The 25,584-nt window shown below is 41.9% G+C and overlaps 1 protein-coding gene across 3 annotated transcripts in view; it reads left to right on the forward strand.

Annotated features, from left to right (window-relative positions):
• Nucleotides 1-387: 387 nt before the first annotated feature.
• Nucleotides 388-25,584, forward strand: part of CPNE4 (copine 4) — a 243,640-nt gene continuing 218,443 nt past the window's right edge. The window contains exon 1 of one of the 3 annotated variants that reach the window (XM_087769916.1): nucleotides 388-526. Coding sequence is in view for 1 of the 3 variants with exons in the window: in XM_087769909.1 (XP_087626035.1) it covers nucleotides 1,604-1,616 (13 nt within the window). In the remaining 2 variants the exon portion in view is untranslated. Of the gene's footprint in view, nucleotides 531-1,514; nucleotides 1,617-25,584 lie in introns of those variants that run through there. The other 2 variants (XM_087769913.1, XM_087769909.1) reach the window with 2 other exon arrangements.

A 25,584-nucleotide genomic window follows, 5' to 3' on the forward strand; every position in this document is an offset into this window, starting at 1 on the left:
GTGATGAGGTTAGCTGAAACAGCCCCAGAGAAGAATTCGGTGCTCCGGGCTGGGAGGGCAGAGATGTGCACAAGAGCGACCCGGAGCACCTCCAGCGCCCGCCCTGCCCTAGCCCCACGCCGCGGCCGGCCCGTGTCGCCCCTGCTGCGGCCGCGGGACGTGGGCGAAGGCAGGCGGCCGGGAGCGGGGCTGGGCGCCCCGGGGCTCGTACCCCCGCGCTCGCCGGGCGAGGGAGACTCCGTCCCAGCCGCAGCCGCCAGGGGGCGCTGCCGCGGGCTCGGCGGCTCCGGCACACGGCGGGGCCGGGGCGGCTCCGAGCGGGGGGGAGCGCCCGGCGCGTCAAGGCGCGCCCGCCCGCCCGCCTCCTCCCTTCGTCCCCTCCCCTCGGCGGCGGCGGTGGAGCCGCCGGGCTCCCTCGCTCCTCTTCACATGGGGCTCGCCCTGCCGGAGGGACAGCGCTCCTGCCCTCCCGCCAGCCGCTGAGAGGGACCCGGTGCGGGCGAAGGGGGCTCCCCGCCGCCGGCAGGCAGGTAGGGGCGGGCGGCGCCCCTGAGGGGAAGTTGGGGAGCGGGGCGGTTGGTGTTGGTTACGGCGCGAGGCTTCACCCGGGCGCTGCGGCCGTTGGTGACGGGCGCGGAGCGGGGCGCACGTGGAGCGGGCGCCTCGCAGCCCGCCCGCCCTCCCTCCCTCCGCCCGGGTCTTCCCGCCGCGGTTTCGGCGTGGTCGTGGGCACGGCGGCGGGGAGGGAGCCGGTCCCCTCCGCTCGCCCGTGGAGGCATCGCGGGTGCCTTGTCTTCCCGCCAGCGCCCGTGGTCGGCAGCTGCCCGGCTGCCGCGGGGAGCGGCGCAACTTCAGGGAGGAACCCGAGCGGGGACGCCGGTCTTCCCCGCTTACCTGAAGGTGACGTAGTTTGCTGAAAGACCCGTGAGTCTCCCACCGCCGCCCCTGCCATATTTTCTTTTGGCTGTCGTACAAAGGTCGCAGCCGGAGGACAGGTCTGTTATTTGCGAAATTATTTTATCTCAGTTTAGGGTTGCTTTTTTTTTTTTTTTTTTTTCTTTCTGTACACTACCAAAAACAGAGTGCCGATGAGGTTAATTTCTGTGGTTGGTAGATTAAACGCCGGACAAATTCCTTATGCCGTTAAAGCGAGAGTTACAGGCTTGCCGAGTTCATATAATCTGATGTTCTTGTAGCTCAAAATAAGCCTTTTCATTAAAAGGGAGAAAAGCGGATCCAGTTCTTGCAGCTTTTGATTGATTAGGACTCCCTTGTGGAAATCAGCAGGGAGTTTTGCCTGATTAAGACCGGTAAAATTGTCCTGAGGTTTGTTACACAACTGGCTATAGGTGTGCAGTATGGGCTCAGTTAGGTAACTTTGCATGTGGGTCTTGTTTTCACTGGTCCAGCTGAAGTACTTTCAAGTCAAATTAGTTTCCGTGCTCCACTTTAAGGAGTCAGCCCTCTCCGCTTGACACGTCCAAGGGAGCGGGAGGACTGTTTTACCTGCCTTAAGGAAGAGTAAACCTGTTGGTTAAACAGAGAAATGGGTGACAACCGTTGGAGATAGTGATTGAAATCTAGAAATGCTCTATGTGTTTTGATGGCAGTGTCAGGTAAAGTCAACTGTTTTCATCCTGAATGCATTTTATTCCTTATTGCTTGTGTTGCAGTTGAGCCTCAGAAGCCCTAGTCAAAACCCAGGGACCCAGCTGTAACAGAAGATGTACAGGCATGCGTGTAATCATAGTCTCTCCACTAAAGAGCTTGCTTTCTGGTGTGATTATGCAGAAATGTTACAGAAAACAGAGTAATGCTCCCAGAAAAGCTTGCAGGTTGCAATTTCCACACATGTGAGCTGACTATTCAGTTATTGCTGTTCTGGGGTTTTTTTGTGTCCCTAAAATACCTGATAGTAAGCAGATTACAGATTTTAGTCACTTGTGGAACTTTTCTTGTTGCTGCAACTGCAAACATTGCTGTCAAATTGCCTTTTTTAAGGTATGAAAGTAAGTAAAATAAAATGGAAACTTCCTTGCGCTTTGAATAGCAGCAATATAGGACCCGACTTGGGGAGGGTGGAACAACCAAAACCCAACACTTTTTCTTTGTGCTGTAACTACTTTCATATGAGAAGACTCCTTTGGGATGGTAATTCTCAAGTTCGTTCTTGGGGGTGGCAAAAGTCTGATCGATCTAGCTCTTTGAGTGAGAAAAAGGCACTCTATTGCGGTCTGTGGAGTTCAAATGCACATTACTGGAAAGTTTCAAATAGCCTTAAAATAATCCTTAATGGGGCAGGTGTATTTGCTATGTTTGGGGCAATCGGATTTGGCTACAAAAGAACAAGTAGTGTTTCTGAAGTAGGGCGTACCAGTGTAACTCCGTTAGCTTTGGTACTTCAGTACCGGTGTTCCCAAACTGAGACCACGATCCAGTATGAATACATGCATGTAAATTCAGTGTCTGTGGATAGCTGTGTTGGTATTGCTAACCTCATGGCCACATTGGAGACTTGGATACCTAATATCCTTAAGGATAAGTCTATGGAAAAACTCAGGCATGTGCTGAACAGCTTTCCTGGGCTAGGAGGATAGAAAAGAAATTGTGTATCACTGAACTTAAAAGTATTCAGGAAAGTTGTTAATAACATTCAAAGAGAAATTCTTAATATGCACGTGAAGAGCATTATCTGTTTGTGTAGCTCAGTAGCCAGCGTGTAGCTGGGCTATCATGCCTAACTGTCCATCTCCTAATCTTTGGGGAGAGATTTTTCTAAAATAGGGTACTTAAACGTACCCCAGTTTAAAATACTGAAGAGAGGTGAATTACAGTGAACTAATTCTACTGATAAGATTGAATGTTTGTACCTTGGACAGAAAAATTATCTTAGCATGCTAAAGTTTGGAGCTCTCCATACACAGAAAAGCTAATGGAGTACGCATTGTGTTTGGTGCTGTTTTACAGGAGACGTTTATATGGCAGCTATCACTAATATATCACAATTGCTGATTTGTCTTCATAGGGGTGGGATAGGAAAGTGCCATGGATGTGGAGAGACTAAGTGCCTTGCCGAGTCACTTGGGAAGTCTGAAAGAGCACGAAGTTGAAGCCAGATGGAAGAAGCTCTAGACTGGCAATTCTCCCTGGATTGTCTCCCTTGTTTGCTATAGATTGTTTGAATTATGCTATAAAATACAGATATTTCTAGGTATTGCATCCAATGGTTGCTGACAATGTTCAAAGTTTAAAAAGTGTTTTTCTTTTATATGGCTTGCTGTCTTTGCATGCACATGGTATTTGGTAGGCATTGCTATTTTATTATGCTGTCATAGTTTTCCTAGGTTTGCTATTTTAATGTTTTAAAATCATCTAGTAGACTCCATGCAAAAACAACACTCTCTTAATGGATTGTTAGAGTGGGGAATTTGAATGTGAGATAGCTAGTGGTCAGCATTATGGTTCCCGATGCAACCATTAGTCAGCAACACTTCACATAAATATCCGAACTAAAATTTAATATCATCTGCTGTACTGCACTTCGTTGGAAAGGTGACTTTAAGCAAGCAGAAAGTTCTAACTTGAGGACGAAGAATACATGCCTATGAAGAGCTGTGCTGGGGTTGCTGTGAAAATGGTAACTTTGGGGTTTAAGCGTTTGTGACTCAAAGTTTAAGTCCATTTTTGCTCTTAAAAACTGCAACGTGCAATTTTAAAGAGTGGCTAAATAGTTTTCGTTTTTTTACAAGGTGCCTGACAGCAAAACCTCTGCATAGCGAGGCGTGCTGCTCTGAGGAGCTCTGCTTTTGTCTGTGCTTGGAACTGAGGTGTCCTTTGCTGGTTCAGTTGCATGCAACACTGATGCTAGCTGTTGGCGGTGAGAGGCATTTATTCTGTGTAAACTCAGATTTGAGTAGCTGAAGACCCTCATGTTGTCTCCCACCAATCAGCCAATGGTAGTTTCTGTGTTTACTGCAAATTAACAACAAGAAGTTGTGTTAATTTGCTTCTGCTTGCCCTTTTATGCTGCAAACACTACACGCAACGTGAAGTTGCCTTTGAGCTCTGGTTTAGGAACATCATATTCTTCTTCAAGGTGGTGTGCATGTCCTTAAACAGCCCTGATTCTCAAAGAAAGGTAAGTTTGAAAGTGGCGTTTGTGCTCTAGGAAAAAGCTACACAGAGATAAGGGGAGCTACGTGCATGCTTAAAAACTAACACATGCCCAAGTGTTTTGGTGAATAAGCTTGAGTGCTTTGCTGAATCACAGCTGTGAGCGTGCAGAAATACTATACCGACAAGTCTGCTACAGCTGAGTACAGTACTTGTATTTAAGTGCAGGTGTTTGGAGACCATCTGAACTGCAAAAATTAATTAGGAGAGGGATCGTACATACTGTCAGACAAGAATGGAAACGTAACATTGCAAGTGGCTTAATTCAGGCTTTGCTGGGAAATCTTAACCAGGACTTCTCCCTTTCTCTCCGATACGCAGATACCAGGTGAAAACTCATGCAGTAAATGGCCCAGTTCCCGTTGGTTTCCTTAAGGAAATGACTATACAAGGGGTGCATCCAAGTAACCTGCTTTGGGAGTTCCAGGAGCGGCCCGCAGAAACTACGGGATTTGCCTGATACTAACGTTTTTGTGGCAACCTGTGACACTGGTTTGATAAGCGGGACTAGCGCTAAATATGGCAGCCCGCAGTCCCGGCACCGACCCCCCTGCCTGTTGGCCTCTTCATTTGATTAACCTGCCCCACACCTCCGAGGGCAGCGGAGAGGCCGGAGGCCGCGGGAAGGGAGCCGGGGCCGGGCGGTGGGGCACCGGAGGGCGGCCGCTCCCCCTGTCCGCCGGGCGCGGGCGGAGCCGCCAGGGGGCGCCCGAGGACCGGCGGAGCGCGGCGGCGGGGATGGCGGGCGAGGGCGCGCCTGGCTCCCCCCTCTCCCCGCGGGCATCCCGGCTGGTTTGCGGAGCGGGGACGTTAATCCCAATTCAGCCGATCCGTTCCTCGGGTAAACTGCATCACCCGCCTGGGCGCTCTCCTGTTCACACTGACGGGCTGCGTTACGTTGGTCTTAGCTCACTGACAATCGCGAGGTAAAGTCGGCCGAAATAACGGCCGCTCTAAGTGCGGTCGGTGTAGGTGGTCCGCATGGAGGCATAAACGAAATCGAAGTGATCCACTTCGAAGTTGTGTTCAGATGAACTTTGCAGTGCATCCCAGTGCAAAGCAGCCTGGTGTTGCAGGGCCCTGGGGAGGGGGTGGCCAAGCCCCCTGTCTGGTTCCCGTGGGGAGTGGGCCTTCTGTATTGGCAGGCAAGCTGCTGGAAGAGGGGTGTGGGGCAAGGAAAATGCTGCTTGAGCAGTTATCTGTGTCTCGCCACCAACAGGGTCTCTCCCTAGGTTACAGGAGAAAACAAAGTCCTTCCATTGCGAGCCTGGTTATGTATGGGAGCTTGTCTGGCCAGGAGGAATTTCTTCTCCTGGCTGGTGTCCATCCCTTAGCTTGTCCATGCCCCCTCCCTGACATCTTCTTACCACTAGCCTTTCCTACCTTCCTAGCCCGGGCCCTCCAAAGTTGGAAATGAAATGGCTGACACCTTCTTTGGTAGCCTGATTGAAGAGAGTGCAGGATGGGGTGCTAAGAGGATCCTTAGCCAGAACAACATGTTTGTGGCTAGAGCGGTGATTCCTGCTGTAGCTATCCATGTGACTTTGATTCCTCATTTATTTTCAATGGATGCATGACTGACACAGGGGGAGCACCTACAGCATTGGATTTGCTAACGAACGTCATTCATGGATCAGCAAAGTCTGTAAGTGGCTGTTACGGAGAGTTAGGGTTTCCTAACTTTTTTTTTTTTAGAGTTAGAGTTCCCACAGCAGACAAGTGGAAAGCAGATTTGCCCTAGGCAAGAAAAGTTTTCTTGGTGCAAGGGATTGTAAGCTATGGAATTGCTCTGGCATGACACCTGTGTGCTTAATCCATGCTTTCCTAATCTACTGCCTGCTGTAATTTCCTCCAGTAAATTATTTACTGTGAATTGATCACTAAATGTTACATGGATTGTCAGTCGTCAGGCAGCAAGACAGACATTCACTGTACATCTGGAGAGGGCAAGACACCCTTCTCACAGGTGGCAAAAGCCAATCATTTGGCTATGGGGTGCAGCTTGGACATGGGCAGTATTTGGAATTAATTTTAACTCTTTTTTGATTGTCTGTTTACTTGAGGGAGTTTCTCCTCTTGCGTTATGTTGTCCAGTGCCTTCAGGCAAGATCATTGTCTTTAGTAATGCTTGTCACTGTGGCTCAGCATAATGTGAAGGACTAGGATTTTTAATATGTTAGTCGCTATCTAGAAGGATTCTGTCAATAAGCAACTGGATATTCTGATACATGCAGAATTGGATTGTTGAATTAAAAATACCTTGTAAAATGTCTGTAGTAAGAGAATATTTGTACAGTTATGTGAAGGCTGTAAGTGGCTGGCACTTTGATGTCAATGCCAGTAAAATCCTTGGAAGTGTGGACAAATGAATAACCCACTGCTAACAGTGTGCTAAGTAATGTAGACAGCTGTGTCATATTTGGCTTTATGCTAATCGCTGCTGCTGTTACCATTGCATTTGTGAGTTGATGGAGTTGCACATCATTTGTATACTCCTGGTGCAAATGTTGCCTTGGTACATCACGTGTTGGTAACAGATATAAGCAGATGCTTTTACTTGGCTATTAATTTATGGTGAAAGTTTTATGGGATCATTAAGGTTCACTGAGAAAGATTGAAAATGACTTGGAGATCTTGCCAGACATTTGGCCAGATAGGCTCAGCTTTGCATAGTGATCAAAGAAATGAAGGGGGGGGGAAAATCTATGAAATTATTTGTATGGAATTAGCGTATAGATGAAGGAGAGGAGAAGAGTAAGGGAAGGGGAAATAGAAAATAGGACTAGCCTGTCTGTCAGAGTGGTTTAAGTAGGGTCCAGTTCCCTGTGATGGATTGCAGGCAGCTTGTAAACTGCCTGGATATATTCTTTTTGAACTTGCAGAAAGGCTTTCAGTCTTAAGCTTGCGTTAATGGTCTGGGCTGAGCCTTCAGCTTCACTTGTGTGGAAGAAATGGAAGAAGGCTTGCTGTGCTACAGCTTGGGTTTTGGTTATTTTGCAGATGTATAAAATACAATGTCAGCTCCCATGTGTTGGGGCTGACGCTACGTGTGGGAGATGGCCATAGACAAGCATAGAAAAAGCAAGCAGAAACTTTTAAGGCACGTGTAATTTTCTCTGAATGTAGGAAAAGCCCTTTTGTCTAGATTAAATGCTACTTGAGTAACTTCAATTTTAATTTCGCTTCTCATTGTGACATAAGCAGCCATGCTAACTTTGATAGATTCCAAATAAATATTTATGTCCGTTTTGATTTGAAATCATGAAAGCTCACTTGCAACTTACAGGGAAAAATGACAGCATCAGTCCTTCCTCTTCATATCCATCACAATCTTATCTTCCAGAAGAAAGAATTTGCTGTAGGACTATAAGCTGGCGAACTATATTTGAAAGTTGCTTTTTCTTCACAAGCTCAGATACCTTGTGTGTGTCTCTGTTGAAGGGCTAGGAGATGAAGCTTCAACATAAATGTCATATGCATTTGTAACTGCAGTTTAAAATGCCAGATGCAGCTTATAATTAGAAACAAGAGACTAAAACCTCATCTCTGAACATGGATTTGTAATGAATGGCTGATTTAGAACAAAGTATACACAAAAAGGCATAGAAAAATGTTTAAACGAATGTTTTTTTATTTTATTATCCCTTTGTATTAAATTAAATATTGTCTCACTTCTGTAACTATTTTAAGTGCCCAGAATGATATGAAAGTGATTATACAAGAACATCTTTTTTTGGGTGGAATTTTATCAGTCTTGTTTATAGATGGACTATGTTCAACTATGGACCCAAGGAAGCAATGCCACAAGATAGACCTGAGTAAGCTGATGTAATGCTTCCCTGTCAACTCAAAACAGTTTGAAAAATAAATGTAACTGCAACATTGAATACAATTGATTGCAAGGAGAATTTTCTTGGAGAAGTAGTCTTTAGATGATTAATTCTTAAATGTATTCCATGGACTGGTAAGGGAGATGGTATTCCAGGTTTTGCACACAAAGATAAAATGCCTAGCTTGTAGGGACTTTGTTATGAGCAAAGACTTTCTTATTCCATCAGTGCATTCATAACAGTAGAATTTTAAGAACTACTCGGTGTACTTGGTCAGCAGCATAGATCCTGTTAGATAGATCCAGATACTGCTAACTGCCCCCATGGGGTAAAGCTAATGCAGTTAGCTGTAATGCTCTCTTTTGGTCACTTTGTTCACACTTTACTGTGCACGAAAGGACTATGAAAGGAAGATATATGTAACTTTTACATTAGTTATTTATTGACAGAGATGTGTGGTAGATAACTAGGATTAGTAAGCAACCAGGCAAAGCGTTGACATGCCGCCACCGGGTAAGACACCTGGTTCACAGAGACACAGAATAGCTGAGGTCGGACAGGACCTCTGGAGGTCATTTGGTCCAACCCCCTTGCTCGAGCAAGGCCACCTAGAGCCAGTTGCCCAGGACTGTGTCTACATGGTTCCTGAATATCTCCAAGGAGGGAGACTCTACGACTTCCCTGGGCAACCTGTGCCAGTGCTTGGTCACCCTCACAGTGAAAAAAGTGTTTCCTGATGTTCAGAGGCAACCTCCTGTGTTTCAGTTGGTGGCCATTGCCTCTGGTCCTGGCACTGGGCCCCAGTAGAAAGAGCCTGGCTCCATCCTTTTTGTACCCTTCCTTCAGGTATTTGTATACATTGCTAAGATTCCCCCTGAGCCTTCTCTTCTCCAGGCTGAACAGTCCCAGCTCTCTCAGCCTTTCCTCCTGTGTGAGGTGCTCCAGTCCCTTCATCATCCTTGTGGCCCTTTGGTGGATTCTCTCCAGTATGTTCATGTTGCTCCTCTACTGAGGAGCCCAGAACTGGACACAGTACTCCAGGTGTGGCCTCACCCATCCTGGCACCATTGCTGGCCTGGCAGTCATCAGTATTGGGGAAGGTTGACTTGTATTGCTTCTTGGATGGACTGATTCTCAGTGTTGCCGAGTTGCTATATTTTGACTTGTGGTTTTTTTCCACTATAGATTTTCATAACTTTTCAGGTTTTTTTATTTTTTCTTGAGTCCTTGAACTGTTAACAACCTATGTTTCAAGGATCTTATGTCTAGCTGCAAATTTACTGTTCTTATCTATCATGGCTCTAGTCTAAGTATTGTCACACAGCTTTCTTGCAAGCTGGCAGTTTCCTGAGAAGTTTCATCCAAGGTTAAGCCGTTCTTCTGTGTCAAAACTAGGCCTTGGCTCACAGACAGCTGAACCCCTAGGAGGAGGATTCACACAAAGCTGAGGTGTGAAATCAGTATGAGCTATGCTGTGCTGATTCCCTGAGGAGGACACGCAGTGAATAGTTGCTGCAAGGTTATTTGAACTACTTTCAAAATAACTGGATGCCGGCAGGAGAAGCCTTGTAACTTAAGCCTTCTCTGCGCTGGACTTTTACCCATCAGTGTGTTCTTGTACGTATTTCTGACACTAATGTTGTTTATAATTGGCTCTTTGCCTGGTCTTAGACAGTGACAAGTGCTGATATGGATTGCCTATGGTAAGGAAAACTTTTTTTTTTAAATAGCACAAAAGCCATTGAAAGAAATACAGGAAGATGAAACTCAAGATGTTGACAAGAGTTGTAAAGGAGCTATTGACTGAGGGTGAGAACCAGTACACTGGCCTGCTATATTATATGCTATTTGATAGTTAGGAAAGGGTGGTACAGTAGGTAAAATTGGAAAGAAGGAAAAATAAGAACAGGTTTTATGAAAAGATGAGAAGATACTTTCGGTATTTCCTGAGGGGTAGAAGGATCAGAAATTATAAGTGGGTTTTAATGAAAAAACAGTCAGTAAAGTTCTGACTCTTATCTTGAATGTTAGGAAAGAAAGAGAATGTCAGGAAAGAAACTTAATTTTTTTTTTTTTTTTTATTTGTAAGCTTACTGACTTGGAGCATTTCTTATCTGTAATGGAAAATCAGGTCAAACACTGGGAAAAACTTTCTCACTGGAACAGCAGTGTAACTGGAAAAAATTTCTGAAGGAAGTGAAATTTCAATTATCTAGAAGTTTTAACAACAAAGTCTACCATGAGTTTTTGAGATAGTTGCCCATAAAACTGAATTAACTCTGATATTTCAGACACACCGTTCGTGATTTTATAAAATTTTCCAGAAAGTAGATTTTCAAATATATTTGATCCTTTCTACACAGGAGGCAAAGCCAACATGTTTCTGACATAAAATCACAACAGTTAACCAGTTGTGAAAATAGTGTGGTTTGTTTGGTGGTTTTTTTCTTAACTAAGATTTCTGATAGTGTGCAGCAGGTAATGGTACTAATTTGTACACTGGCTATTGATTAATGCTCTTCAATCTTTTTGCTGTTGCAGTTTAGAGTTATTTTTTTTATTTATTTTGACAACCAGAAGTGGCCCCTATGGCTTGCTATTACGTGCATTAGTCTGACATTTTTGAAAAGTGCTACCCTTCTTGTGCTGCTAGAGGTATGTAAAGTGTGATGTGAGTGACTTCTTGCTACTTATGAATAGGGACAGAGGCTGTGGTATCTTCATCTAAGAGATGCCACGTACAGCTTCAGACATAGCGTCATAAGCATTCATCGGGTGTTATCAAAGTGGCTGGTGCATCAGTCGTCTTCTAACTACTACTGCAGTAACATGTAAGTAATTGGATTGTTAAGGATTCTTTTACGCACTGGAGTGGTGGTGTTTGTGTGTGGTGTGGGGGGTTTTTATATGGTGTGTTGTGTGGTTTGTTTTGGGTTTTTTTTTTTTTGTGAAGTGTTCAGTTTGAGAGCAATTAAATTGCAGCAATCTTTACAGAACAATTTCAGCTAGTTTTGTTTCTGGAAACAATCAACTGAATGGATGACAAGACTGTATACTTTCTGAAATCCTCATTTTTATTAGAATGTGATGCAGAGGAAGGCCTTTCTTCCACCCATGATCTTTACTTCCTGCTGTAGCAAAGCAACAACTTGCAGTGGTTCCTGCATTCAGTTGAAATATCTTACAGCAGTGCTCTTTCCAAGTGTTCACCTAGTTATGGGTTGAATTTGCTGCCTAAGTAGATCGATTTGCCTTGTTTGTTTAAAAAGAAAAAAAAGTCAAGAATATCAGAGACCAGTTGTTTTGAAGTTCAGTAAAAACTTTTTTGAGGAAGCATCCTTGAAACTTTTTGGAATTAACTGCTCAAAGAGGTATATTTGAAGGTTAGCAGTGATTCTCAGGAGGGTTGACTGGGGAAGTTTGTAAAGTTAGCTATTTTAGTCTGCAATGGAAATGGCTTTGGTTTGAACCAAAGTTTAACTGGTGTTCACAGAAATTAGTTTCACTGTGAAGATGCTTGTTTCCTGCCTTAAACAAATCTTTAATTTCTACACCTTGCTATTTGTGATGTTAATGTATTGGTTTCCTTTCCTGTCCTATAAAGCTATATTTGGCCGCCTTTTACTGAAATAAATCTGGTCCTGACAGTTTTCTTACATAAATACTACCTACGTAGTATTAAGAAAGTCTAAACCTGGTCTGTACTGAGTAAGTATGAGATGACGCATGACTTTTACAAGTGATGATGATGAAGCCAAGTGTGTTCTGTAGGCATTTAGGATCATAATTAGCAAAAGCAGATTTTTACACGACTCAAATTTTATTACCTTCTTAGATATAATGCATTTCACTGTGGGTAAATAGTTACTGTATAATCACTCTCCTTAGTGAGTACCCACAGTTAAATTTATTTATTTGCACTTATGTCTTGGTGGTGTTTTATTGTGGAAGTAGTTACGTTTAACAGCCCATTTAGCAGGTGAATAATTCTTTCATACTGTTGTATCCATTTCCCAGTGACCATCTGTGACTTGTCAGATACTAATTTTTTTGAAGGGTGCAGTTTTCTCTCTGTGACCAGAGGCTAAACTGGAGTTGAATGAAATAGTGAAGAGAGAATGTTGAGGGTTTGATCAATTTGAAACGGTCCATTTCTCCTGCAGTTCAAGAGAATCAGGGAAGATGAGTGCAGCAAGTAACTTGCAATGTAGCTGATCTCCTTAACTTCACTGACAAAATATGAGTGGCACTCAAGCAACTTTCACAAATGACCACTGTGTAGGTTGCCAGCAGAATGCACAAGATCTGCAAAAGTGGCAGTACCCACTGGTTTCTGAAAGATATGAGAAAACGAAGGAGTAGCCCTAACGTTTTTCATGCAGCTGTTGCCAAGAAACTTCAGTCAAATGTAATCTCATTGATTGTGGTTTCCTTGGCTTAGTGGTGATATAAGTTAGACCACAAATTCAGTTTCTCTAAACTGATTCTGATGTGACCTGTTCCTGGCTCTGATAGCAAAGAACTTTTGTAGTGTGGATTATGTGCTGGGTTTGGTTTGGTTTGGTTTGGTTTGGTTTTTTTAGACTGAGTGTGGGTACCGTAAGCAGATGGAAACCACCCAGTGGAATTGCAGTTGGAAAATAAGATAGAAGTTCAAGTCACTCATGCATTGAAGTGGAGGAAGAATCGGTATGCACTAAAAGCTTATGAGTAAGTGAAGGATTGTTGTTAAACATTCTTAATAGCCGTGTGTTGGGAGGAAAACACAGGAGCTGACCTCTGTGGAAAAGGTAATGCATTAGCTGTCAGTATAAAATGTCGTGTGAACCTTGTAAAGAGCAAGGTAGTTACATTCAGTTTGTTTGGTTCATAATCCACCATGGAGAGCGGGTTGCCAGGATGCCTGGAGCAGAGGGGCTGAAAGGTGTCGGTAGGGGTGGAGATGGATGGAGCTGCTGAGCTCCTTGCAGGAAGTCCTACGTGAATTGTCTGTTAATACCCACTCGCCTGTACATTTGGGCTTATATAGATGGTGAGTGTCTGAAAGGGCCCCTTGTGGCAGCTCCCACAGTGAAATCCCTTGTGTTACCAAGGTGTGATTCGTGAGAGCTCTTGTCATCCCTGTCCTGTTGAATGATCTCTGGGGTTTCTCTTTAACTGTCTTGTATAAATGTCTTCAAGCTATATGAGGATGCTGGTGTGAGGTTCTTAGGACTAGGAAGGCTGGCCATACCATCTAGTTTGCTAGATCACACTTGATGCTTGCAAGCATCCAGATATGTTGCCAAAGATGCGCTCAGACCTTAAACAGAAGATTAAATAAACTTTGAGCATAAGTATGATTCAGCAACATAGGTTTCTCCAGCTGTCACTTGGCCCTTTCTCTAGTCACTAGTCACCACCCAGGTATTAAGGGTACACAGAGAAAGGCTGTGGGGTCTAAGGGCACTGATTTCGTGACTTTTCCTTTCCTAGTCAGTAGAAAGGAGACGATCAGTACATTTCCCTGTTGCAAGAAAGAAGCAAGGATGCTTAAAAATCAAACCCAGTGATCTCAAGGAAACAAGAGACTAAGACACAGATCTTGTTCCACTCCTGACAGCATTTTTGTTGACTTAGTAGTCCGTACCCAGGAGTCCTTTCATTTTCAGCATTAGCCCCACTCCATGTTCTCATGGCATCTCATGAAAAAGAAACATGAGGCAAAGATGCTAAGAGGGTTTTATTCATTAATTATTTCTTGTAGGGTGTGAGGGTTAAGTATTTCATGCGAGTGGAATGCTTTGAAAATGGAAAGTGAGACAGGAAACCATATTTTCTGGTATGTTTTTTCTCTGGGAGTTTATTATGTAATGCATAGTTTGGGGATTTGACTCTGAAAGCATAGCTGGTTTGTGACTTAGCTGCTTTTCCTAACTATTCTAGGATAAAATGTCTATTGGTATAATCTGTGAGCTATAAGCTCTCTTGGCTTCTAGTTATTTCTTTGAACAACAGGCACCTAACTCAGTGCAGAATTACGGCATTTGCAGGGCCCAGTTTTGGGACTTTATTGGGTTTTTTCCTTCAGAAAAAATGCTCACAAATCATCAGACAACCCTGAGCTGGGTAGAAAATGAGTAAAGAAACCAAACTAAACAAACCACAGTGTGACATAGTTTAACAGTATACATTGTATTGTCATCTTGATTTCTTGTTAGAAGTGGAAATAAAAATGAAAGTTATGAGTAGTGTCTTAAAATTAAGTGTAAGCATCTGAAAAATGAGGATTTTTTTGTGTTATGTTGAAACAAATTATTTAGAAAGCTTTTCAACTGAGTATTGTTTTCTTGTGTTTTATTCAGGGATAAAAAGGAGCGGGTTTTAGCACTCATTTAATATCTAGCTCTCTCTTCTACTCAACTCTTACTGCTAGCGTATTTTAAAGTAGAATTTAAGGGGTTTATGGTTCTCTTTAACCATATTATTAAGATTGATTTTTTTTTTTTAAAAACAAACTTACTTCTAATTACTTCAGATTTGTATACTAGCTCTTATTTTTCTAATTCTAGAATTATACTTCTAATCCATTGACCTGGATTGAAGCAGGTTTGCTTTCTGGCTTTCATATGTCAGGAAACATTTGTCTTTGCTTGCAGGGTCGGGTGAATAAAATATTTTGTTTGTTTGTTTGGCAACCGAACCAAGTAACCACAAATGCTTGTTTGGTGATACACATCTTCATCTAACGTGTTTTTCATTTCGAAAGAAAAATGAAAGATTTTTCTTATAGATTTGGGAAGGTCAAATGAAATATTCCTTCCCTGAAAACAAAAATTTGTTTTCTTCTGAAGTACTTTTCATGGCAGCAGATCACATAGGTGTTCTTGAAAAAATCAACAGAAAGAATTGCCAGTCCTTTGGTGCACAGGCCGGTGGTTAGAGTACTTTCTGTAGATGGAAACTTTCCTTTTTTCTGTAAAATGTTTGTACTGAAGCTGGGCCAGAGGACGAGAGAACCGTCTGGCTTCCCTGCTCAACCAGCTGCAGCAGGGAGAGGAGGTGCAGCGCCGCTGGCTTCAGCCTGGTTTCATGTCTTATTGGCGTACATCACTCGCACACTGTCTGTGGGAGAGACCAAGGCAGCATCAGTAAACTGGATTAATAGCACTAATGTTTGAAAGGAGAGAGGAAAGCCTTTGAATCCTCTTGGCTAGAGGAAGGACTTGACTCTCTCTCGTCTGGGGCAAATATCCTTTAGACAAAAGACGAGGCTGGTAAGAACCCTTCCCTGTAGATTGTCATTCAATTTTTAGTTGAAAGCACTTAGCAAAGTGGGTGGAAATCATGAATAACTTGATGTGACAGAGAGACTGAAACTCTGGGGTTTTGGGGTTGTTTTTCCTAATAAATGTTTTTGGTAGCTCTCCCTCCATCCAATTCAACTTGATTGGAAACTCCAAACAGTATTGCTATTGCACAGTGTATTGCTAGCTGCCAGGGAAAGTGGCGACTCAGCTTCTTTTTTCTCTTGTTTCTGTAGAGAGGGACCGAGGTATCCTGGGGAAAGCAGGGTTCAGGTGTGAGGGACAGCTGGGCAGCAATGCAGGGTGACAGATCTGCCTTTGCTCCCTGTCACGCTCTCTCTTACGTGAGGTGTGTATTTGGGAGCAGGTTTTAACCCCCCGGGAAGGAAGAGGCAATATGAAAGGCTGAAGCAGGAAGAAAAGGAAGGGAAGATTAAAAAGAACTGCCTTTGAAGTGACAGTCTAACCAGCCTATGGATTCTTACAAATGTTGATAGTGTTGCTCCTCTGTGCCTTGGTGAATGAGTCACAAACATTGCTGCTGTGCTTTTTCATATCCTGTGTAAAGAGGGGAAATAATGCTACTCCAGCTCTACTGACTGGGAACTGAGGGACAGCAGAGTTATGTGATTTGTCTGCAATCATCATACTAGGGATCTGTGGCAGTTAGGCACCAGAAGAGAGATGTTTGGACTTCCAGTCCATCACACAATTATATGCATTTCTCCTAAAAAATCATTTGTGCAATATTTTGTGTATGTTGGAGAAAAACAGCAGAAAGCTTGATCCCAAAATTCTGATTAATTTCTATTCAAACAAATTAAGTGACAGGCAGAAATAGTTGCTGGTGATATTTCAGTAGTGCAGGTATGCTTTTGGCCTGTGTAGAAGCACTTGTGGAAAAATTACTATTTATGAAGAGATTTAGAGCTATTTCTCTTCCATGAGCTGTTTACTTCTTCAGCTGAGCTAACATCTATTAAACATTCATTCTAAGTAAAATACCCTCAAAAGTCAATTTAGGTAAACTGCAGTACCTCTTTCTAGACTAAAAATTGCTTTGCATAATGCATGTAGAAAAATCTATTAAATTAATTTTTCTGTTCCTCTCAGTCTTTATTATACATTGAGATTTTTTTTTTTTATGAGGGATTAGGAAAGCAGAGAAGGAAGCTCCTCCATCAGCTGCATAAAGGGATGGTCAGAGCTTTTGTGTGTAAGGGTTTTTTTTAATCATGTCTTCAATTTTCTTTTCTTTTAAGTTGAATATGTTATCATGACTGCAAACTTTCACACTCCCATTGTCATAAACAATAGTCTAATAACCCTTAGAGCTTTGGCATTTTCCAGCCTGGCAGCCAAATGAATGTTTGGAAGAATGTCGAAGACTGACTTAAATCATGTTTCAAGACACAGTTAGCCTGTCCTTTACTTTAAATGCTGTATGGTATTTTTAAAACCATGTGCCTGCAGCAGTGGATGGGTTTGAGAATTAGCATTGCCTTTGGTTACTGTTTGAGAAGACAAGCAGCTGCTTTGAGTTGGAGGTAAGAAACAAGATGCTGCTGAATTGTGCAGCTTGCTGAGCTGAAAGCTTGGGAGGGTAGGAGGGAGGACAGTGCAGGTGAGACCTGCATAAAGGTGTGAGCCCTGGTGGGAAACCGGAGGGATTCAGCTCATATTCTGGGTTGGGTGGTGGTTGGAGAGGGTCTGCAGTCTCCTAGCCTTACCCTGATACCATTGTCACTCTCAGAAGCTCAGCTTTACTCTACATTTGGGTGTTACCAGGTGTTTAAAACCCTGAAGTTTAAGACCTAGCTGGTAAGGGGTAGGTCTTTAAGTGGCACAAAGAACTGGTGCACATCAGACTTGGGGAGCTGTCATTAAGGGATGGGACCAGAGCCCGCTGAAGTCAGGGAACGATCTTTTCCTTGATCTCTAGTGTATTTTTGGTGAGGTTATACAAAGGTTTTAACAGGTTGGGTATTCCTGTGCAACGGCATACCTTTTTTTTTTTTTTTACCAGGATATTTTAAAGACAAAACCAAAAATACTATCTGGGGACTTTGTGCAAGGATTCTTTGTTCATTTATGTGTGTTAATTCAACTTTAAATTATTCAGCATTGCAAGAGGGTAGGGGAATACTGGTAGCCCATCAGTAAATGGTAACATTGCTTTTGTTGCTACAGTTGTCCAGTAAAGCTAATATTTACGTGTACTTCAGTGAATCCCCTCCCCATGCTTTTTATGCTCTGAACTCTTAACTACTGTGCATCTCCTTTATACTACTTTAGCTGAATGTTGGAAATACAAATCTTTGGCTGCAAACAGTTACTCATTTTGCTGCGCTATTTGAAGTTGATGTCATTTGCTGGTACTTGACAGTACCATGTTGCCAGAGATAGTTCCTCTACAGCCCTTGAAGCATAATAAAAATATTCTAGTCTGCTTCAGTCTAAATCTGTGAGACTAGTTTAACCTGCTTTGCATGTAGTGGTGGGTTTCAGTTAGCTCACTGACTTTGCTGGAAGGAGATTAGACAGTACTTCGTACCATCAGAGCTATAGGGAAGGGACAATGACAGGTAACGCAGCTACCTACAGAAGACATCTTTGTAGAGCCTGTGATTTGTCGCCAGTTCATATATTTTACATCAGTAGAGGTTAAAGAGGTTAAAGTATGTAAAAGTGCTCAAGGAGGTCCAAACCATACTAGGAGGTTTGGTTTGGTTTGTAACTGTTATGACCGTGGTAGAAGAGTATCTTGCATTTTGGTGTCCCAGCAATGTCTTTTGAGTGTAGACAAAGGCACAGTGTTGATTCTTCCACCTCATCTAGCTTTGATTATTTTAAAAATCTCTGCCTAAAAAGAATCCACTCTTGTCAGGTAACGCAGCATTAGCTTGCTATAATTCTGAGTGCAGCTGAACAAGTTTTAAGCTATTTTCAAGCAGGCAGGTCTATGCAAGAAAGACTTATCCCTGTAAACAGCCAACAAGCCCAGCCAAGCATCTTCACTAGCTATTAGCCATTTTGGGACCCTGGCTTGAGGTTTGTTTTTGTGTTGTGTTTTTTTTTTTTTTATTTTATTTTTTTTTTACTTTTCTCCACTCTGTGTATTATACTGTACTGGTAGTACTCTGGCAGTCAAACTGCAGTTCACAGTTCAAAATGCAGATTTTAATTTTATTTTCTACTTGTTGTTTTCTCACGTGACACTTTTGCCATCTATCTTTCATTATAAAATACTCAAATTGAACCCTAGGAGCCATATTTTCCCAGCTAAAAGTCAGTTTTTTTCTCAGGAGGAATTGGTGGCACAGTATTTAATGCCACATGGGGAGTGTAGCTGGAAAAGGTTTTTCATTCTTTTTTTTTTTTTTTTTTTTTTTTTTTCCTTCTCCTCCTTCTTCCGTCTTATAAAGTACTACAAGCACACTTTAAAGTAGCAGCGATCTGGAAAGCTTTTTCAAATAATTTCTTAAAATTCCTAATTCTTTCATACTTCTATACATGAAATATGTTATTAAAAAGTTGATTTACAGCAAGAAGTATCAGATCTCTTGGCAAAATAATTTCAAGCTTATATCAAAAAAAGGAAAATACTGAAATAATGTTGTAAACCAATTATGTACAGCTGAGCATACTCAATAAGCCAGAGTCTTGCAGTAAGGTGTTTGTTTTAATAATGCGAGCATTTAACCTTTGGAAGCACTTCCTATGGAGGTAGTGAGTTCATTGTTACTGTAAGTCTTATTCATAATTTATGTCTTTTTAAAAGTTTGTCCTGTCACTTGATGATAAATCATAGGCTTGCTTTAAAACTTAAGTGATACATTATTCACTTCCTGATGCAGAATATCAAACTTCTTGTTCACGTTGATCCTTTCTGCCCGTAAGATAAGAATCTGGTTGCACAATCAGGACTTCAAGTTGCCATTTTTGTCAGGGGTTGGGTAATCTATGTTTGTTGTATTCTACATTTGTTATAATGCACTCACCTAGTTGAATCATATCCGGCTTTTGGTATAATTAATATGCCTACTGGTTTTCCACAGTAAAAACAAAATCTTGCAGCTCCTGGGGGAAAAATGAAGTTGAGGAACAGTTCAGCATACTGCACTGCTTAGGTGTTGGGCTAGGGGAGATCTGGTGATGTAGCAACAATGACATAAGAAACCAGACTTCTACAATGATTCATTTTCTCGTCTCTGGCAGCCGTAGAAACAGATCAGAGAGCCTGTATTTCTAGTTTCTACTCTGTTACAGTGTCTACAGTAAATTGGATAATAAAATGTGAAAACAGATCTCCCATAAAGACTGCTAGTTTGTAAAGTGACAAGAGATTTGTGTATGTACATGTATACGTATGTATATTTCCTCCCTATTTTCTTGACACTTTACTCCATAAGTGTTTCTGCAACTCTCTCCTCCTCTCCTTGTGCTTTGCTGATTACAGCAAAGTGAAGCGAGCCTACCTCAGAGTCAGCATTTTGTTTATGGGACTGTGCCACACAGGGCTACAGGGAAGATAAAAGTGCCAAAGAAATCTCTATATGTGTTGCCATCAAAGGTTTCCGAAGCATCATGAAAACAAATGCGTTTAAATCAGGTCTCTTTGAGGGTGTGTTGGGGGGGAAGGGCACTAACTGCTTGTTCACTGTGTTATACATGGCAATAGTGTCCCATTTTAGACTTTCCCTGACCTGAATCTGTCATCTGTAAGAAAAGGCTATTTTAAAGTGCATGGAGTCCAAAGAATGTTTTTCCTGGCCTCCCCTGTACATCATTTAATTCTCCTTATGTTAATGGATGTAAGTAAAATACAAACAGCATGCAGACTGTAGTAGCTGAAGAAATGTTATGACTGGTGGGTGTTTTTAAAAGAAAAAGTAGTTTTAGGAAGGGTTGTTTTTTCTTTGTGAGATTATAGTTTGTCAGTCTCGGTGAGTATCATAGGCCTGTCAGATGCTGCTCATGAATCAGAAAAGATGGGAGAGCTGTTAAAAGGGCTAATTCTAAAAGACGGAACACATGCAAGATGGATTTTGAATGACGAGGTAGAGCTCCGCTTTAGGTCACTGGTGCTTGTATGAAGGCTCATCAGTGTTGTGCACGGGCGTGAATTTGCTGGTGCCAGGAGCTCCCTGTGCATTTGTGTAAGAGGCTGCAGAAGGGAGCTTGTAGGTTAGCTGTCAGCAGGCAGCGCAGGGCACGCTCGCCTGTACCTGGAGCTTTGAGGTGAGAGATGTGTGTGCTGTGGCTGGTGGCATACAGTGAGGCTGCTGCTAGGTGTGGCATGTAAAGAACCTGCCATTCAGTAATCCTTGAATGAAACAAAGTAACTCACGATGGGTTGTCATGAAAGTGTAGGGACTTGCTATTTATTTAAAAAAAAAAAAAACAAAAACAAACCAAGCAAATAAAAAAACAATTCCCCAAAACCTGAAAAATGTCCTTGCGTCCTCCAAATTGTTTCTGTCTCCCTTCCTCCCTGGTTCTTGCTTTGGCCTCTGCTCCAGAAAGTCTTCAATTCCCTTTGCTTGGCAGAAGAGATGGGTGCAAAAGACCAGTGGGTGCCCTTGATGACTCTGTCAGATGGGCATATGAATGCCTGTTATGTCAACCACTACCTTCTCAGCTCTGAGCAGTATTTGAATGGCATGCTCGGAATGCCGCTAGTGCTGGTATCACATCTCTTCTCATTCAAAGCACATCTAGATAACGATCATAGATTATTATGTGACTGGTACAGTAACTGTTGTTACTAATGCACTGTTCCTAATCCTATTGAATTGTATTGCCTCTAGATTAACAGTGAGGAGAATTGCTTCTAATTCACACAGTAAGAGGATTGTCAATGTGGTCATGCCTGAGTTGACATTTTCTTGGCACTGGCAGTGCATTGCTTGCTTTGCAGCCCTATTATCAGGGCATCTTGAATATAAGTTGGAAATGTAAAGTGGGGAATTTGAAAATGGGGGGATCTGGAAATACTGATGTGAATACTTAAAAGTGGTAGAGTGGAAGGAAATTCCCAGAAAGTCCTTGTTTTACCCTATTTCCCTCCACAAGAGGTGGCAGTGTACCTCTGAAGTGCTGGTATGGTAGGTATCCATTCCAGCAGGTACTGTCCTTTTAAAGGAGAGCAAGTGTATGGTTATCATCCTTTCTCTTCAGTCTGTGTGCATGCTTTCTCAGTTCAAGTTCAGCCACCTCTAACTCACACATGCAAGTCCTTTTGATTCGTTAATCATTGCCCTTATTGAATGTCATTCTGAAATTTAAAGGCTGGCGCATGAAAGCTTCAACAGCAACCTTTGCTGGGCCTATTTGTTGAGCAGCCCAGTCCTTTTAATCAAGTTACTGAATTGCTCTGTTCCATCAGGCATGGTCCAGTCTCCTGAGTCTCAAGGAACTTGGTTGCAGGAAATGTTAAACCTGTTCTAATTTAATAATCTATGATCAGTAAAGGGTAAAATTGCTATTTATGTAAGCAGATAATGAGAAATCAATTTTTAAAGGAATTACTAAGTCTGCAAATATGCTTTGGCAATTTTTCGTGGCAAATTCAAGTATTAAGGTAATGCAGTTTTCAATGTTTTGATTTATATGGCTGATTTTACAGTTCTGCGTTACTCTGTAGAATAGGGTAAAGTGCTGTGCAAAAGTCATCCTGAGAAGTTTATTTGTTGTGGTTATTTGAGACTGCACTCTCAGCCCAACAGACTCTGCAATACAGAGGCTGTGCACCCTTTTGGGGGGAAGGGGACCACGTTGTCTGCTTGGTGATGCGAAGAATGGAAACAATTCTTGCTGAAACTCCTAGATGAGATATAGAATGGATGTCTAGGATTAAAAAAAGATTACCATGAATGTAAACAACGCCATGAAAAGACACTGCAAAACACTATAAGGTCTCTGAGTCACTGCTTGTGTTAACACCCTTTCATAGATAAATACTGAAAACTGACTGGAGAATTGCTTGCTGTGGCTAAAGTTATTGCTGTATTACAATATTGGGTTGGAAATACCACATTACTGACAGCTCAAGTCGTAAATTTGTACGTGGCCTCCACAATTGAAGGTCCAAAATCAAGAACCATCTTTTCAGCATGTCATTTGGAGGATGTGTCTTATTCCTCACCACTAGTTTTAATCATCAGGGTGATTAAAAAAACAAAACAACAGAAAATAAACAAACCACAAAGAAGACAGGGTGATTTGCTGAAGCTCTGTTGGGAAGTTGCACTGGGAATTTAAATTTGACTTTCCGAAATCCTGTTCCACTGACCTACCATTCAGAACAACCTTCCCTCATCTAAGCTAATGCTAAGAGAAAAGCTAACAGCAAGCATCTATGGCATTAGATACTTGCCTGATTCCTGTATCTGCATTGGTGGAAATCAGCGGGAAGCTGGGCACCAAAATGGTGTAGAGCTGACCCCAACTCTATACTTAGTGTTATATTTGGTGGTTTTTGTTTTGGTTTTTTTTTTTTTTTTTTTTTTATTTAGCTGTCGCCCAAAGCTAATTGCATCAAAGTTCTTTGTAGACCAATACTGAGGTATGCATCATTGCACCTTAGGCTGTGACCGTAAGAGGAGATAAACGCTAGGTATAGGAGCAAAGTAGGTTAACTGTAATTGAGGTATCCTGTTACAGAAGTTATTTCCTGTTTAACTTAGAGGAAGAATGTGAACAAATGCAAGCAACACGCAGCTTGATTCTATGGACTTCTTAAAATTGCTTCAGCTGTTTAGCCATCTTGAAGACTACCATCCTTTTTGGGGACTGTACCAGTGCTAGCATACTGGAAGGTTTAAAATAGTCTAGTACTTCCAGAAGTCCCAGATCAGAATGGGCAAGTGAAATTAATTAAGCCAGGAGATTACGTTAAGTTGCTGAATACAAAGACCCACTTAGGCATTGTTTGATGAGAGGTTGCTAAAACATGGAGGAGCTCTGCTTTAACCTGCTATGGAAACTTCAGTCTTAGCTCTGTGATCTTGATAGATCAGTCTGTTAAAGTAACTTTTTTAGAAGTATTTAATGAATAAAGGCAGCTGTATTAATAATTCTATCTATGCCTGCCTAGCCCCTTGTTCTTGCCATTGCCCCATATTTAAGTATGAACAGCACATATCACACCCCCCTCGAGTGCCTTAAATAGAGCTGACAGAGAACTGATCTTCTTGCTGCTCATTGCGTGACAAGGGCTTTTTCATGGTTTTCTCAATTTTCACTGTGACACTGAGGTCTGGCAGGCTAGAGCTGGCAGAACAGAAAGGATATAGGCTCCTCAAAGTTAATTCCATCCTCATTTCCTGAAGGTGCTTTTATTTGGAGAATATTTGGGGTTTGCTTGTTTTCTAGCAGCCTTTCTTGAATGCAAATGTCTGGATAAACATTCTGGTAATCCTAGTTTAGTTATTTAACCTAGGACAATAATTAGGCCTTGTGTGCTTTAAAAACGCTCCTATTGTGCAGGCACATGGGGCTGAATCTGGAAAATAAACAGGAAACCTCAGCAAATGGTATCACACACAGTGTGAAGACAGAAATATATCTGCTATACAGACTTAGTGTAGGATCATCGTCATCTCTTATATGACAAACAGTGCAAAGTTGGTAAGAACAGGAAAGTACATGGCTTTACCCCAAAGCTGTGTATAAGCACACACCTCTTATTTCCAGTGTTTTTTAAAGAATGTTTTCAAGCGTGACTGTAAGGTGAAAGCACTTTTTTTTCAGTACTGTTGTCTTGATTTGACTTTGTAGTAAAAGGTTGAGTATCCCAGTTATTGTTATCGGTAGGTCTAATATGTTAAGTATTTTCCAGGTCAGTATTAATGTAAATGTATGGTGGTTATGGGTGACAGCCTATGCTTTATGTAGGCTTGTGTAATTCACTTAACTACCACAGCTCAGTTGCCAGCTCCTCCTTGGTTGGTGCCAGACCCTTATATTCATAGCAAATTCAAACACCAGAAAAAGAATCAGTAAACTTTCCATATTATATTCTGAATTTTTAATAAAAGCCATTGAGCCATTGGGAGTACTGCACAATGCTATGGAGCATATTCTGCATAGCAGCTAGATAAGAAATATTCTTAATGTGAATGGAACTATTGATCTTTCTGAAGCTCATCCATTTCTTGAATGCTGTTCCTCTGAAGACGCTGAATTACTTTTTGAAGGAAACTTTTGAGGATCATGGCATTTGTTTGCTTGGTTGGTTTTGGTTTTTTTTTTTTTTTAAATACCATTCCTATCATCGGATGCAGAAGAGGATTTAAATTTGTTGTGGAAAGAATTAAAGCCATTGTGCATGCAAGTCTGGGTAGAGCCGCGTAATCAAGAGATGGTGGGAAATGATGAATAACGCTGCCGAATGTTTTCTGAACAGAGCAATTGGGATAAAATAGGCCAGGATCAGTTTGAAAGTACCAACTTTCTATGCATGTTTTCAAAGGCAAATTTGGAAAACAAACCTATCACCAATCACAGACTGCTTCACCTGCAAAATAGTTCTGAAATTTTAAATTAGGCTTTTATACTTTTAAAATATTCCCTTCTTTGGGTTTGACCAGATGACCTCCAGAGGTCCCTTGCAATTGTAAGTTACTCTGACTCTCCACCTTTTTTTTTGCTCTGGCAAAAACTACTTGGCAAACTTAATTTCAAATAATTTTGTTTTCCATTAATTTCTATTTTGTGAAGAATATACTGCTTATGTAGAACAGGCAGTTGTTTTTTTTTCCCCCTCTTAATAGTGATTGTGAATGGAAAGGTACAAATTGAAGGAGGACTGTGCTGCTAAAAAGAGTGTCAATACTGTGGGTGTATAATCAGAAGTTAAGATGAGATGATGCTTGCATCAGCTATGAAAAGAGTTCTGTTGTTTGGCACAGATTTGCTTGAAATCCATGGCAACTTTATCAGCATTTTTGTGGCCCTGTGATTTTTCAGTCTTTTATATAACCCATAAATTCACTTAAGTCTAACAGAAACTTCTTTGAGAGTTATTTCTGTACAGTACAACTGTAGTGCAATCTCCCTAATTTTGTCATTCATTTTTGTATTGAAAATGTAACCCCACTGTTGACATGTTATTAAGGTTTCTGCACTCAAAGGTCAGTTCTCCCCAGAGTCTCCTTTGTTCTGGAAGATGGCATATATTAAAATTTTATAACAGTTCCCATTAGTTCCAATCCTATAATCTTGGGATCAATCTGGCTGCCCTTCTTCATAGCCTATCAAGTGCAATAAATGCCTTAGGTGAGCAATAAAGA

This window comes from Nipponia nippon, unplaced genomic scaffold (genome assembly GCF_047370975.1).
Source record: "Nipponia nippon isolate SJK-2023a ecotype South Korea unplaced genomic scaffold, ASM4737097v1 scaffold_1, whole genome shotgun sequence".
NCBI classification, from domain to species: Eukaryota; Metazoa; Chordata; class Aves; order Pelecaniformes; family Threskiornithidae; genus Nipponia; species Nipponia nippon.